This window comes from Podarcis vaucheri (genome assembly GCF_965113315.1).
Source record: "Podarcis vaucheri genome assembly, chromosome: 12".
Classification (NCBI taxonomy): domain Eukaryota; kingdom Metazoa; phylum Chordata; class Lepidosauria; order Squamata; family Lacertidae; genus Podarcis; species Podarcis vaucheri.
The window spans coordinates 10977184-10993044 of record NC_138750.1 but is presented as its reverse complement, the minus strand read 5'-3'; the positions used below and the strand labels follow the sequence as shown (position 1 = coordinate 10993044).

The 15861-nt window shown below is 45.3% G+C and overlaps 1 protein-coding gene across 12 annotated transcripts in view; it reads right to left on the bottom strand.

Moving 5' to 3' along the window:
- Positions 1 to 15861, bottom strand: part of LRRFIP2 (LRR binding FLII interacting protein 2) — a 56035-nt gene that overhangs the window by 20986 nt on the left and 19188 nt on the right. For 6 of the 12 annotated variants that reach the window (XM_082192817.1, XM_082192819.1, XM_082192811.1 and 3 more), the window contains 6 exons: positions 15466 to 15513; positions 15341 to 15385; positions 7346 to 7393; positions 7185 to 7241; positions 5253 to 5321; positions 2132 to 2245 (listed from right to left, as the gene is read on the bottom strand). The exons of 4 other annotated variants lie outside the window; for them this stretch is intronic. In XM_082192817.1, the coding sequence (XP_082048943.1) occupies positions 2132 to 2245; positions 5253 to 5321; positions 7185 to 7241; positions 7346 to 7393; positions 15341 to 15385; positions 15466 to 15513 (381 nt within the window). The remainder of the gene's footprint in view (positions 1 to 2131; positions 2246 to 5252; positions 5322 to 7184; positions 7242 to 7345; positions 7394 to 15340; positions 15386 to 15465; positions 15514 to 15861) is intronic. 2 more of the 12 variants (XM_082192815.1, XM_082192816.1) reach the window with 2 other exon arrangements.

Sequence of the window (15861 nt, the reverse complement as noted above, 5' to 3'; positions counted from 1 at the left end):
GATTTAAGAAGGGATGATACTGCAACTCCCATCATTCCTGACCATTGCCCTTGCGGACTGATGGGAGCTGCAGTGTAACATTTGGGGAACCATTGTTCCACATCTGTGATCTGAAGGACCACACACACACACACACACACACACACACAAGCCCTATTAAGCCTCCCACTTCAATGCTTTCCAAAAAGCTGTCAGTGAAGTGGCCATTTCATGAATGTCAACTGCTACCAGAAAAGCAGGGGAGGAGAGGGCGAGGGAAGGAGGGGGAGAAGGATGAGAGAGAGAAAGTGAAAGAGAATCAGAAGCACAGTGCACAAAGCTCTCTTGATCCCAGCCAGGATTTACAATTATGTATGAGCAATCGCAGATGCTAGGCCATGACTGGTGAATGATTTATCATCTCCCTTTATCGCAGGTATCATGAATCTAACTGATATATGTCTGTCATTTTCTTTGGGGGGAGGTACTAGCAGACGTTCTCTTGCACCATCTGGTTTCCTATGCCAGCTTGATTAAATTAGTCAGAGGATCTGGCTTTTCACTTTCTCAGACAACATCAGTCTTCTCCCAGCTCCTTTAAGAGGTAGTTTATAAACAAGAGGAAGAACCGGGATTCTTGAGATCAGAAGCAGATCAGAGAATGTCCTTTCTCATTCTAGTCCTTCCCTTCTCATGCACAAATTCGCCCTACCAACCTAGCCTTAATCACCCTTAAGGAATTAAGCCCTGAGCTCAACCACAATCAACGCTAATCAGGTTTCATTAACAACAATCAGAGTTTCAAGTGCCAAAGTATGGAGTAAACACTTGAGTAAATTATCAGAGTGCTGTGTCAACATTTGCCCTATATATATTATTTTATTCATTCTAAGTACTTTTATGACACCTTTCAGAGCAAAGCCTTCCTAAGGCATCTTAGAAAACATAACTAGTTTAAATACATAACAGGATAATTTAGCTTCATGTACATAGTAGGGGTTCACTGCAGTAGCTGCATCTAGGCATGACGGAGGGGTGTCTAAGTGCTGCTGCCCCTTCCTTTGATGGCAGTTGGTATAGAGGAAGAGGAAGGCTCAGCTGAAGTCACACCTGAGAAGCATAGCCTTGAACTGATGCCTTTATCAATTTTTGGCTATGATTCACTCCATCAAATACAATGTTATGTACAGTGGTGCCCCGCAAGATGAATGCCTTGCAAGACGAAAAACCCGCTAGACGAAAGGGTTTTCCGTTTTTTGATGCGCTTCGCAAGACGAATTTCCCTATGGGCTTGCTTCGCAAGACGAAAACGTCTTGCGAGTCTTGCGATTTTTTTTCGCTTCCCCCCCTTTTTCTAAGCCGCTAATAGCCTTTTAGCCGCTAAGCCGCTAAGCCTTTAATAGCCGCTAAACCGCTAATCCGCTAATAGGGTTGCTTCACAAGATGAAAAAACCGCTAGATGAAGAGACTCGCGGAACGGATTATTTTCGTCTTGCGAGGCACCACTGTACCTTCTTCCCTACAGAAACCTATCAAGGGGAGGCGCATGTACCATAATAAATGAAAACCAGGTTGCATAGAAGTTTGAATTTACAGAAATCTTTTTAGAGATATATTTTGTGATCCAAATGCAAATGAACTGACAAGCAGGAACCATACTCTGAACACTACAGTTGAATTTTTGCTGTTGTTTTTAAACCATGCAGTCATTTATAAGGTTGTAATGAATATCATGTATGTCTGTAATATAGCATCAGACAACTTGTTACTGGAATTTGAATATATACAATTATATTCAGTGCCATTAAAAAATTATAGTACTATTTACAAAGGCTTCAAGAAATGTATGTAAATAAGACAATCTACAATTAAGAACAGTTTTGCATGCAGATTTAGACATTGGTATACAGATAATAAAGTTAACACTGCAACATGATCAAGTTAGCTGGAGGTTTCTTTTTAAAAGACGAAGACCATGCAAGTTGGATTCTATATTTTAAATAAGTTTTTTATATATAATATTCTGCCCTGCTAGCAACATTTTATACTAAAACCAGCAAGCATTACTAGAATATTAATACATTTCCCAAAGAAAAAGGATAGTCATTAGTAAACCTACAGTGAGGACATCAGCACATTATCAAACACTCACACTGTTCATGTCTGGAATGCTGACATCATCCAAGTCAGAAACAATGCTTCCCCTACGATTAGAGCGGCTAAAATAATCAGCTGCAGTTTCACTATGGTCAGAAAAATCAGTTGACTTTGATGACAAACACAAAAGATGGAGAGAGAAATGATAGAATAATACATTTCAGATACATGAAATAAAATGTCGGCATGTTACTCTTATTTGCCAAAATTGTTTTAGATGAGATTTTCCTTTGAAGAGCGAGATCTCTATCCTTTCTGACTGGGAAAATTTATATTTTATTTTATTTTTATTCTTGTGTTTTTCAAATTCTGTTCTGTGGAACCCAGGGATTTCACACTGAACAACAGCTTAATCACAATCACCAAACTTCTCGCAACTCCATGCATTCACATATATTTGTTTCACATGAGATTAACTCCTTATGTAGTTTCAAGCAGACGGCAACCTGAGGACGTTTGGGATGAGAACATGATGGAATTTGATGGTACTATCACAGGTATGAATTAATTTTCAATCTCATCAGCTTCAGAGTTTTAAAGGATAAAAAGAGAATGGTATCGTTACTGAATCTGGACAGGGTCATAAGCCATCTTTCTCACACACCCTAATAGTTTTTATCCTTTCCTTGGGCATCAAACCTATGCCCTTACAAACCTAATTAACTCACATTGCACCTGCTCCAGCATCTATTGGTCCTCCCTACTAGTCTTCAAAACACCTTCCTAGCCTGAAAGCGTAAGGTGGAAGAAGAATATAGTTCTCACTGGAGCAATACATTTAAAGCTGGTATCTCATTGTCACATTCAGCATTTTAAGAATGTTGCTGAGTATCAAACTAGTGTTTTTGTAAGTATAATCAACAGCAAAATATTTATAAACAATTCATGTTGAGATATTCAGGATTCTAAATTTTATCCTTAAACTAAACATTTAATTGCCTAGGGAAATCAAGTTTTGATTTATCGTGTTTGTCCTCCTTATGCCTTAATAGTCACTGTTTATTTCATACAACTCTCCAGGTTACATCTCCCTTCCCATAATAATTCTTTTTACTCTTGCTCAATGAATGTTTTTTACGCCATACACATACAAATAATAATTTAGTTTGAATTTACTATCACACTTATGTGTGCCTTGAACAGTATTTTTTCAGATTTAGCTACTGCAGACAAACTGAAGAAAAGGGACTAACTCACACATTTACCTTCACTACAAAAAGTCTATTGTTAGAGAACTAATTATAAGACACATTACAAAATATGCAGGTTTTGAATCATGTGTTTCCACTACACAGGAATAGTATATTGAATAACTATTCAGTATACCAAGAGAGTTCCAAATTATTATGGGAAATGCCACTCCCGTATCAGACACCATCAATTTTTTAGATGATATTGTTTTGATATAGGAAGTATCATGACCCTTTGGAATACTCTATATAAAGGTAAAACTGATGCCTTTAGTGAAGTTTATAGGAGGTTGTGAAGGAGTGGTCAATATTAATAATTTTTTACTTCAACTTGAATCAGTTTATCCAGTACTGAGAAAGGGATCTTAACCAAAATATTACCTTGGTAAATTTATTACTTTAAGATATGGAAGGAAAGCAAAGGAACACAGGAGTAACTAGTGTGAAACCTCAGATGTTGTGAATCTACAGTTCCCATTATCCCTGACCACAGGCATCAGTGGCTGAGGTTGTGGGATTTATAGTTAAACAGCATCTGAAGGGTAGCACATTGGCCAGCTGCAAGCTGATTATTTTTATTCATATCTCACTTCCCATAAAATATCTCAAAGTCATTTCACAATAAACCTCTTTAAGTTTTTGTAAACCACTTTGAGGGTTTTGCTTTGTTTTTGTTGTTCAACAATTAAACGGTATAGAAATTTTAATAAAAAATAAAAACCATTACAGAGATGGGATTCCAGCCTGGGTTCAAGAGGATTCTGCAGGTTCTAGAACAGCGGTGGGGAACCCCCCGCCAACAGGACTAATTAGGTCGACCAAGTCTCCCTATTTGGCCCATGACACCTGTGACTTGGGCATGCCTTGGCCCAAACAGCAGCATGCAATTCAGCCTTAAGAGATACCGTATTTTTCGCCCTATAGGACGCACCGTCCCATAAGGCGCACCTAGTTTTTTGGGCAGCTCTCTGCAAGCCGTGGGAGCCCAGCGCTGGCTCCCGCTGCTTGTGGAGAGGTCCGCGAAGCCTGGACGCGCTGATTTCAGCGCGCACAGGCTTCGGGATGCCGGAACTCTCCCCAAGCAGCGGGAGCCAGCGCTGGGCTCCCACGGCACTTCCGCTGCTTCCAGAGAGGTCCGCAAAGCCTGGACATGCTGAGATCAGCGCGCGCAGGCTTCGGCATGCCGGCAACTCTCCCCAAGCAGCGGGAGCATTCCCGCTGCTTGCGGAGAGGTCCGCGAAGCCTGGACGCGCTGAGATCAGCGCGCGCAGGCTTCGGGATGCCGGCAATTCTCCCCAAGCAGCGGGAGCGTTACCGCTGCTTGCGGAGAGGTCCACGAAGCCTGGACGCGCTGAGATCAGTGCGCGCAGGCTTCGGGATGCCGGCAACTCTCCCCAAGCAGCGGGAGCGTTCCCGATGCTTGCGGAGAGGTCCGCGAAGCCTGGACGCGCTGATCTCAGCGCACGCAGGCTTCGGGATGCCGGCAACTCTCCCCAAGCAGCGGGAGCGTTCCCGATGCTTGCGGAGAGGTCCGCGAAGCCTGGACGCGCTGATCTCAGCGCGCGCAGGCTTTGGCATGCAGGCAACTCTCCCCAAGCAGCGGGAGCGTTCCCGCTGCTTGCGGAGAGGTCCACGAAGCCTGGAGAGCGAGAGGGGTCGGTGCGCACCTACCGCTCTTGCTCTCCAGGCTTCAGCGAAAGCCTGCATTCGCCCCATAGGACGCACACACATTTCCCCTTCATTTTTGAAGGGGGAAAAGTGCGTCCTATAGGGCGAAAAATATGGTAATAAAACAGAACATGACTGCTTCCAGCTGATACACGCACACAACATGAAAAGTGACACCTAGCCTACTCATCTCACTCTAGGACCTGTGGTACTTCATGCAACAGAGTTCAAAAAGCACAACCAGACAGCCCTGCTCACCACACTATCCCTCCTGCCTCGAACAGCACGATCAGAGGATGCAATGCTCCCTGCTTCATCATCTGTAAACTATAAAGTTCAAAGACAAGTAATTAACCAACTTACTGTTGGATAAACGTTTGTTTGGATTAAGTAACATTCAGTGTGAATGACTCATATGCTTACTAAAAATGTGCAAACCAATGCAACATGCTGAGAATTTTTTTTAGTATTTTCATGCTGCCTTGAGGACACCGCTATTGATAGCAAAATGCTTGTCTTTGGGACAAGTGGGAAGGCATGTGGAGGGTAGCATAAGGATCCAAGGGGGAGTGAAGCAGTGCAACGCTGTGCAAACACATTAGGCCCCAGCAGAATCACAGTCAGTGGGAGCTGAACTACACAATTTTCAGGTAAAGCACAAGTTTTGCCCACAGAATCTCCATTTGCTTTTATTTTCACTGATAGGAATACGGCATATGAAAGATATTTGCTTAGAACACAAATAAAAAGTGGAAGGGTTAATTTGGGGACATGTTTTGCTAATCCTGTTCCCTATTTCTATGGCCCAAGTCACCAAGAATTAAGTACAATAAGTCATAAAGATTAAAACTAATTCACATTTTAAAAATAAGTAATCTGCCTTTTGGGTGTCAAATCCAAAGCAGGAGTCATAATAAAGCTCTCAGAATCATGAACTCCAAAGATCATCAAGCTTGACACAATTCAAAATGACCAAAATACTGGAAGGCCCCAGTGATTCACTTCTGCCTGACAAAGTGGAAAGTCATAGGTAGTGTAAATTGTTTACAATTAAACACTTTGGTCATTCCCTGCACAGATGCTGCATCCAGGCAACGATGGATTTCAATTAGATATAATGGGAAGCCAAAGCATTAGAAGGATTATGAAGCCCTTGCACACTTTCCATACTCTCACCTAGTCCTCCCTACACAAGGGGTGGGGAACCACTGCTCCTTGAGCCTACTAAGACCCACCAGGCCTCCTCATTTGGGCCATGCCACAGCCACCTGTACTACACTTGACATCATATATTACATCAGTTGTAAGTTATGAGAAGGGGGGGGGGGGTTTGCAAGCACATGCTGATTGTCAGTGCTTCAAAAGTACAGCCGAGCTTTCTGCAAGCATCAACAATCGGCTGTTTGTCAGTGACTGAAGACAGTTCTGCACCAGCAACTATCAGCTGGTTGTTGGGGCCTTCAAAGTGCAGTCCAGAAAATAAAATTGGGTCAGATTCACTAAGCCAAACTTTGAATCCATTTCTCTGCAAAGAGTAGCATTTCCCCCTCTGTAGACTTCAGAAGGGCTGTCTCCCTACAAGTCTGATCAGCAGGCACAGCAGCCCCTTCAAATTTTGACATCAATCACCTGACATCATTATGTCAAAAGTGTGGTCCCACTCACATGTCAAAGTTGGCCTACAGGAGTGGGCCTGGCAGGATCTAGTTTCTTAATTCCTGTCCTACACTGACAAAGGGACAGTGCTTAACTGAGAGGCTGAAATGCTCTTTCTGGTTACCACAGATCTCCTAGCAAACAGACTGAAGAACTAAGAGGATACAGGTAGAAGACATGGTAGGCTGTGTCGGCTTCAACAGTTGTACTGAAACACATTAAACTGTGCTCTTCCTCCCCGACCCCCCATAGCATTATGGTAATTCTGAGAGGCATCCTGCTGAGGTATATGAATTTTTCATATTCCACATTCAAAGACATAATATACAGAACTAAATAATAATATAAAATCACTGAATGACAGCCAGAAAAAAGCCCTTATATTTCTGATTAACCTTTTAATATCTTGCTTCTGTCAAGTCAATTAAACTCCACAACCCATGCATTTATGAGTAAGGTGATTCACACAAATGGTTAAAGAGAAGAGCATTAGTTAAAGTTGAAAAACTTTAATGCGTGCAGAAAACTTCTCACCACTGGACTACTTCGTGCTGAACTTGCTCTTGAAGAGTAACAACTGTATTCTGAAGGCTAAAAATAAGGTTGCAGAGGGAAGGAAAATATTTGTTTTTTCAGCTACTTATCTTCACAGAAAAGTATTTTGTAAAAACCAAAAGAAAGCCCTGCAGACTTACTGTACGATAACTATATGGGTTATAGAATCCATCACCACTTAATGATGCCTAAAAGATCAGAGAAAATGGTGTTTGTATTTACAGTATTGCAGAATAATGAAGAGTATTCATGTGGCCTGTAAGCATTGCTGCTATGCAGACAAACATCACCATTGGCAGAAGTACACATGCTTCCTTCACTAAAAACTGTATTTTTGTGAAGGATAATGTTATTAAATTCTAACCTTGCAGGCACATTTAAAATACCGCTTGGAATATTTACTATATGGTAGCAATAATATTTCCATGTTCTTTGACATATACAATGGAATAAGTGATTTCTTTCAACTTCCATTTTTCAAGGGCTCTTGCCAGCCCAAAGCTATAAAGTTCTAAGCACTGCAAACACAGGAATTGGTTGTTGTATTTTTAATCAAGAAATCATCCAGTTAATCCACCTTCAGAGATGCAATTGTTCTAACCTAACCCACCATTGTAAAACAGCACAAATACCTAAAGCATCTATCCACTTGCTGAAAACCTCTGAAGATTCTGCAGCCAAGAGCAGCTTTTTCTAGAAAGTTTGTGAATTTTAATACACAAGCTCAAGCACTAGCAATTTGTTTCCCATGCAATGCCAAAGTTTACCAATAACCAGAAGCTTGTCTGATTTTTAAGAAGCAGAAACACTGTAGATTTCATGCCGCACTGTAGAAAAATAGCAATAGGGTTTGATCTTTTCTTCTGTGGTTCCTTCACAACTGTAGGCAACTCTCAACTTACATGGGCTTAGGTTCCAGAGATAGCACATAAAGCCAAAACACATTGGGTTCAATGGCAGATAGGACTGCCAAAGTCTTTTTCCCTGATGCCTATTGTCAGGGAACTGACCTCAGAGGGAAAGGAGGTGATAGGGCTCCCAGAGAATGGGAGAGACTCAACAGCCAAAGCAGGGACCAGCAGGGGGAGCGCGGGGTCTCTGGAGGAGGATCTCAGGGATACTGAGAGAGATGCAGCAGCGCAGGCAGGAAGCAGGGGGGAGAAAGGGGTGAGAGACACGTCCAGTGAAAATAGTGGGGAGGTGTCAGAAGCAATTGCAGGGAGACCCATGCTTCGTCGGAAGCTGTCACGTCGTGAGTCCAGGAGACGTGTTTCCGTTAAGGAACTTCTTTGTTGGAGGCGTTTCCGCAAACAGCCACTGTCGGACTCTAACAGTGACTAGAGCAGACATGTCTGAGGAGCTCTGTCACACACAGAGGTTTGTGGGGCCGCACAAACTCTGAAGGGGCACCATTTTAAGCACAAGCAGCTAATCATCCCCTAATAGCAGTCCGACAGTCTCTGTACGCTGCCTGTGCAGGAGAAAGCATCATGAGCGACCCAGCCGGAGCAGGGGGAGGAGCTGATCCAAGCTTGGAAGAAAGATGCCGAGCATTGGAGGTCCAACTGGCGCTGCAGACGGCGAGGCTCGAGGAGAGGAGGGCTCAAGATGCAGACAAGAAGGGGAGAACCACTCAGTTCCCCAGAAAGGTACCAGGATTGGTGCAGAAGTTTGGGGGGGACCCCAAGGATTACCATGCCTTTAGGACTGAAATGCAATATGCCCTGAATGTCCAGTTTGATGAGTTCCCTGATGAGGAATCTCGAGTTGCTTTTGTAATTGGGCATCTTGAGAAGGGCGCGCGAGACTGGGTTCGACCCCTGATGGCAACGCACAACGATATCCTAAAGGACACTATGAAATTTTTTCGTGCAATGGATATCATGTTTTCCAGCGACGTTGAGGAAGGGGCGGTGCGCAGACAGTTAATGGCTTGCAAGCAGGGAAGCAGATCTGTCCGTGAGTACTGGACTGAATTTACCATGCTGATTCACAGATTGGGGTGGGATTTATCGGCAGCACCCATTCAGATGCTATTTGAAGAAGGTCTTTCTTCAGCTGTGAAAGACGAGCTGGCCAGGAGCCCCAGGGCGGTGTCTATGGATCAGCTGACCAAATCTGCGCTGACCATTGGAGCGCGCCAGGAGGCAAGAGCCTTGGAGAGGCGGGAAGGGAGAGGGGAACGTTGGAAGGAGTTACGCATTCCAGACATTCCTGAGCCAGCTTTCCCGCCGGCAGAGCCGATGGAAATCGGAACAGCCCGCGCGCGCGCAGTTTCAAAGCCCAGTGAGGGGGCGAAGAAGGAGGGAAAGGGAGCCCGGAAATGCTATCTCTGCCAACAGCCAGGCCACTTTGCCAGAGTCTGCCCCCAGAGGAAGGAATGGCAAGGGATGGTGGGAACTGTTGAGGGGGAAGAGCAGGGAGAAACGGAGCAGGTAAAAGCCAACGCCTGGTTGCCATCAGGGCACTGCAGCCAGGCCAAAGAGCAGTGAAAGTGCCCCTTCCCCAAGTGCCAGTGCCAGAAGCTCCTCGACCGGCTCTAGTGATTGAAGTGTCGCTAGAGCTGCAAAATGGACACCCCCTAAAAATAAAGGCACTGTTGGACTCAGGCAGCTCCTGCAATTTTATGAGCAAGGAGTTTGCTGCTGAACACCAGATACAGACTATCCCTTTAAGCAACCCCCTGCAGGTGACCACGATCGATGGCAGGGAACTGTTGGGAGGAGGAGTCAGCTTGCAGACCATCCCAATGATAATGAGGGTGGCAAGGCACACAGAACTGATAGCGTTTAATGTGGCCACCTTGGGAGGTGCTCCCATTATTTTGGGAATGAGCTGGCTAGCCCTACATGATCCGCTGGTGGGCTGGCATCAAAGAGTGGTTTCCTTCGGTTCCGCACATTGCTTAGAACACTGCAGGGGGGAAAAGGGGTCAGCAGGGGCCCAAGCCACCCTGGCAGGGACTGAAGTAGTGGAGAAGGGGAAGGTGCCACCACAGTATGCTGATCTCAGCGACGTGTTCAGCGAGAAGGAAGCTGACCAACTACCTCCGCATAGACCCTTTGATTGCCAGATCAATTTACTCCCTGGAGCACAGCTTCCTGTAGGCAAGTTGTATGCCATGTCAGACAGGGAAATGCAGGAGTTGCGAGCGTTCATTGACAAGAACCTGAAGAGGGGCTTCATCAGAGAATCCAAGGCAGCGGGGGGTAGCCCAGTGTTTTTTGTGGACAAAAAAAACACGGACAAGCCGAGGCTGGTATGTGACTTTCGGGCCCTAAATGCAGTGACAGAGCCGGCGGCTTTTCCTATGCCCAGGATTGATGATATTTTGACCAGGGTGCGGAAGGGAAAGATTTTTACAAAGCTGGACCTAAGGGGGGCGTACAACCTGATACGTATAAGGAAAGGGGATGAATGGAAGACCACCATGTTCACCCCTTTGGGGGCATTTGAATACTTAGTTATGCCTTTTGGATTACAAACAGGCTCCGCGTGTTTTCAAGCTTTCATGAACCACGTACTGGGGCCTTTGCTCTACAAGAATTGCGTGGCCTTCTTAGATGACGTGTTGGTGTATTCGGAGAATGAGGAGCAACATGTGAGAGACGTCAGAGAAGTGTTGAGCAGGCTGCAAGCCAACCGACTGTGGGTGAAACTGGAGAAGTGTCAGTTTCATACCAAGGAGGTGGAATTCCTGGGGTACCGCTTGTCAGACAAAGGGTTGGCCATGGACCCCGGCAAGGTTCAAGCGGTGCTGGAATGGAAAACACCCAAGACCAAGAAGGATGTGCAGAGGTTCCTAGGGTTTGGAAACTTTTATCGTAAGTTCATCCGCAACTTCGCCCACCTGACGGCGCCCATCACGGACTGTCTCAGCAGCAAAAAGAAGTTTGTTTGGACGGGGGAGGCGGAGCGAGCGTTTGAGGAACTGAAAAGGGCCTTCGCCTCTGGCGAACAACTTCTACATGTGGATTTACAAAAAAAGCTGAGGGTCGAAACAGACGCGTCGGACCGAGCCATAGGGGCGGTGCTTCTTCTGCAGCCGGGGAAGGAGGGGTCGGAGTGGCGACCGTGTGCCTTCTTTTCGCGGAAGCTGAACAAGTCTGAGAGGAACTACACGGTGTACGACCGGGAACTTCTTGCAATTTATGAGGCCTTCCGGAGATGGAGGCACCTACTAATTGGTGCACAACAGAAGGTGCAAGTGTGCACGGACCATAAGAATCTAGAGTATTGGAGAACTGCGCGAGTGCTCAACCAACGGCAGTTGAGATGGGCCCAGGAGTTCTCCAAATTTAACTTTGAGATTTGTTACGTACCAGGCCCGGAGAACGTTAGGGCGGACGCTCTCTCACGCAAACCTGAATATTTGGAGGGAGAGGGTGTACCCGAAGAGACCCATGTCATTCCCGAGGACCGCTGGGTGTGTGGGGCGGCATTGGTGGGGCAAAGGGAACTGGTAGAGGGAACGGGGCAGGATGTATACGCCCAGGACAAACTCAGGAGTCTTAGGAGGGAGGGAGACAAACCCGGGGGTTTTGAGGAGAGAAATGGGGCGTTGTACTACAAGGGAGCGTTATACATACCTGAAGGGGAATTGAGGGAAAAGGTACTCAAGCAACTGCACGATAACCCCACAGCAGGGCATTTTGGGCAACACAAAACCATGTGGCTGGTTACCAGGGAATTCTGGTGGCCCAAGGTCAGGGAAGATGTGCGTGAATATGTGAGAGGGTGTGACCGTTGCCAACGAGCCAAGGGGGAGAGGCGGGCACCGGCAGGTTTATTAGAACCACTACCCACGCCGGAAAGACCGTGGGAGGCAGTGGCAATAGATTTTATGACTGATCTGCCCAGGTCCAAAGGGAAAACAGCCATTATGGTGGTGGTAGATCTGTTAACCAAGATGGCACACTTTATAGCCTGCTCACATGCGGTCACAGCAGAAGAAACCGCCAAATTGTTTGTGGAAAATGTGTTTAGGTTGCATGGCGCCCCCTTGAGGGTGGTTTCGGACCGAGGGAAACAATTTACTTCCAGGTTCTGGAGGAAGCTCATGAGCTTACTGCATGTAGAGGTTAATTTCTCTACTGCCCGTCATCCAGAAACCAACGGGCAGGCGGAAAGAGCTAATGGTGTCCTCCAGCAATATTTGAGGTGTTATGTTAATGACAGAGAGAATGATTGGGTGGAGAAGCTGGCGTTGGCAGAATTTGCTTACAACAATGCAGAGAACGTGTCCACGGGAATGAGCCCTTTTTTGGCCAATCACGGGTGTCATCCCCGAGCCTTCCCAGGGGGGGAGGGGGAGAACTGGAGCGTTCCAGCAGCAGAACAGTTCGTTGAAGAAATGGAAGCGATCCATCGCCAACTCCAACTTAATTTAAACCGGGCGAAGGAGGAATATAAGAGGCAGGCAGACAAAACCAGAAGGGAAGGGGAAAGCCTTAGGGTGGGAGACCAGGTGTGGCTGTCCACCCAAGGGTTACCATTTAAAGGAGGTTGTAAGAAGTTAAGACCCAAAAGACTGGGCCCATTTGAAGTCACGCAACAGGTCAACCCAGTGGCTTTCAGACTCCGGTTACCGAACCACATGAAGTTGCACCCAGTGTTCCACAGATCGTTGCTGTCACCGTATATAGGGGACAGAGAGGGGAGGGTCAATAGGGGACCAGCGATGGAGGAAAAAGAACACAGCTACCATGCAGCGGAGATCCTAGATTCCAGGTGGAAAGGAGAGCAAGTAGAGTATTTGGTAATGTGGGAAGGGGAACCGGAGTCGGAAAACACCTGGGTCAGGGCAGAGGATGTAGATGACGAGGTTCTAATTGAAACTTTTCATCAGAGATTCCCTCGAAAACCCCAGCCAGTGGCGAGGTTCCGGAGGGAATACTTCGCCACCACAGACGAAGAAGAGGAGTTGGAGGGGTTCTCTGATTCCGAGGTGGAGGAGGATTCAGCGAGTCGGAACAAAGACCGATGGAGGGAGATGTTCGAGACGTCGGAAGATGAAGAGGATTCGTTTCGGGGTTTCAGCTCCTCACCGCCCAGAGGAGAGGGAGGGGGCGGGGGGGAAGGGGGCCCTGGAGGGGAGGTGGATGTCAGGGAACTGACCTCAGAGGGAAAGGAGGTGATAGGGCTCCCAGAGAATGGGAGAGACTCAACAGCCAAAGCAGGGACCAGCAGGGGGAGCGCGGGGTCTCTGGAGGAGGATCTCAGGGATACTGAGAGAGATGCAGCAGCGCAGGCAGGAAGCAGGGGGGAGAAAGGGGTGAGAGACACGTCCAGTGAAAATAGTGGGGAGGTGTCAGAAGCAATTGCAGGGAGACCCATGCTTCGTCGGAAGCTGTCACGTCGTGAGTCCAGGAGACGTGTTTCCGTTAAGGAACTTCTTTGTTGGAGGCGTTTCCGCAAACAGCCACTGTCGGACTCTAACAGTGACTAGAGCAGACATGTCTGAGGAGCTCTGTCACACACAGAGGTTTGTGGGGCCGCACAAACTCTGAAGGGGCACCATTTTAAGCACAAGCAGCTAATCATCCCCTAATACCTATCTCCTTTCTGCCCCTTTTTTACTTTTTGCCACATGCATAAAGCTAAATGTGCACAAGTTAAATGTGCATAAGTTGCAAGTTACCTGTACTAGTCTTTAAATGAGAGGAATATTCCTCATTACAACCAGGGCAGCTTAATTTTCCCTAACACCTTCCTATTATCTTCAGTTTACTACTTGCCTCCAGAAAGGCAGGCAGTACAGCAGAGGTTTGATACTCCAGAATTCCATGACCAATGGCATTGCTTGTTTTAAGCAATATACTCCACATGGTTTGGATGCAGCCACATGGAGCAAGTGGATGTAAGTTGACAGAAGCAAATTTTCTGGCAATGATTTGCACAAATACATTTTTCAGCATTTCACTCCCACTCCAGTCAACTACCTTAGGCCATACTAGATTTTCCCCAGTTGTTTGTGCCTCTCCTTTCTTCATCATCCTGTTTCTCATGTTGCACATTTTTATTACTTTCCCTACTCCTCTGACAGCAAGCAGGTACAGAAATCTAGCATTTTCCATTTATTTTCATCTCCAGAAAGCCTTCTCTTCTTACATTTATGAATAACAGGTTTCCTTTAGAAGCACTGGAGAGGTCCAGTTAAAACCTTTGGCAATTCTACTAGTTGTATAATATTTTCATAAGATACTTATTTTTCAGTCTATTTTCTCCTTTTTCTATTTTTGGCTACCCTGCATTCCTAACTGTTAACTTGCTTAATCCTGAAACTTCCTGGTGAGCTTTACAGTCCTCGGTCTTTTGACCTTACCCATACAGTTTCTCAAAGGCCTGTGTGAAGGATATTAACCTGACTGATCTTGAGTTTCAGCTCAAAAGCAGGACTGATGCTGACAATTATCCACAGCAGACAGAATGTTAGTAAATGCTCCACATAACAGCAGATAGTTACTAGGGAAGGCTTGTTCACTGTTTCAGCCACAATATATTTTAGTGTTTTTCCAAAACATACATTGAAACTTCTAAAATAAATTCTTGGTGGATAGCGCTCTTTGCTTTGTACTTTGTAAGATACAAATTTTCACATTATCTTAATACAATGTCCAGGATTGATGTCTATGTGATGGTTGTCTAGAGTTACCGTATTTTTCGCTCTATAACACGCACCTGACCATAACACGCACGTAGTTTTTAGAGGAGGAAAATCCATAGGCATGCCACCCGTAGGCATTCCCTCCATAACACGCACAGACATTTCCCCTTACTTTTTAGGAGGAAAAAAGTGAGTGTTATGGTGCAAAAAATACGGTAACTTTTTTGATGATCCCAAATGAACTGAAATGGCTGGTATACATGCACTGATCATGGCTAAGACCTCTGTGTATTTGCAGGACAACTACTATCATGTACAATTTGCCACTGACAGAAAGGCATGATCTGAGATTTGAAAACCTACACTGCACACAAGCTTTTCCTTCCTTCAATATGATTTTCAGATATTCTCCACCCTAATATTCTTGCATGCTAACCTAATGTTTTCTGGAGTAGAACACACAATCTTTTCAAGCCAAAGTACCCACAGAATGCAAGCTTAAGACAACCATGCAGATCTGCATACGAACCAAACTGGCACTTCTTATCAAACCAGTGTTTACATCTGGAGACACCTATAGAGGAGAGCATTGTTTTTAGATTTACAGAACCTTATAATTCCTAAATGTAGACTATTCTATCACACACTACTAACCCTGTAATTCTTAGTTCTTGCCAAAGGATCACTGTATAGAGAAGATGACTGTGACAAAAATAAGACATTGTATTACATTTAATACCATACAAATGAAACATTGTCCATAAAATGCATGTTAGTATTTTCATAAAGTGACAAAGTGAAAGGGAATTCAAAACTAGCAGAATGTCATCAGGCCAAACATTCCATTAGTCTCCACTTTTTAATTTAATGAATTTTCAGCACAAATAGCTTTAGAATGGTTACCCAGAATTCCAAAATTTGTCAACTGCACTGTGGCAACATATACATAAGTTACAAACAGTTAGATCAGAAAGGTTTAGTGGACGCAAGCCAGAATTCAACTGCCTAGCATTACTTCTAACCCATAATTTGATTCTCATGGCAGCAATG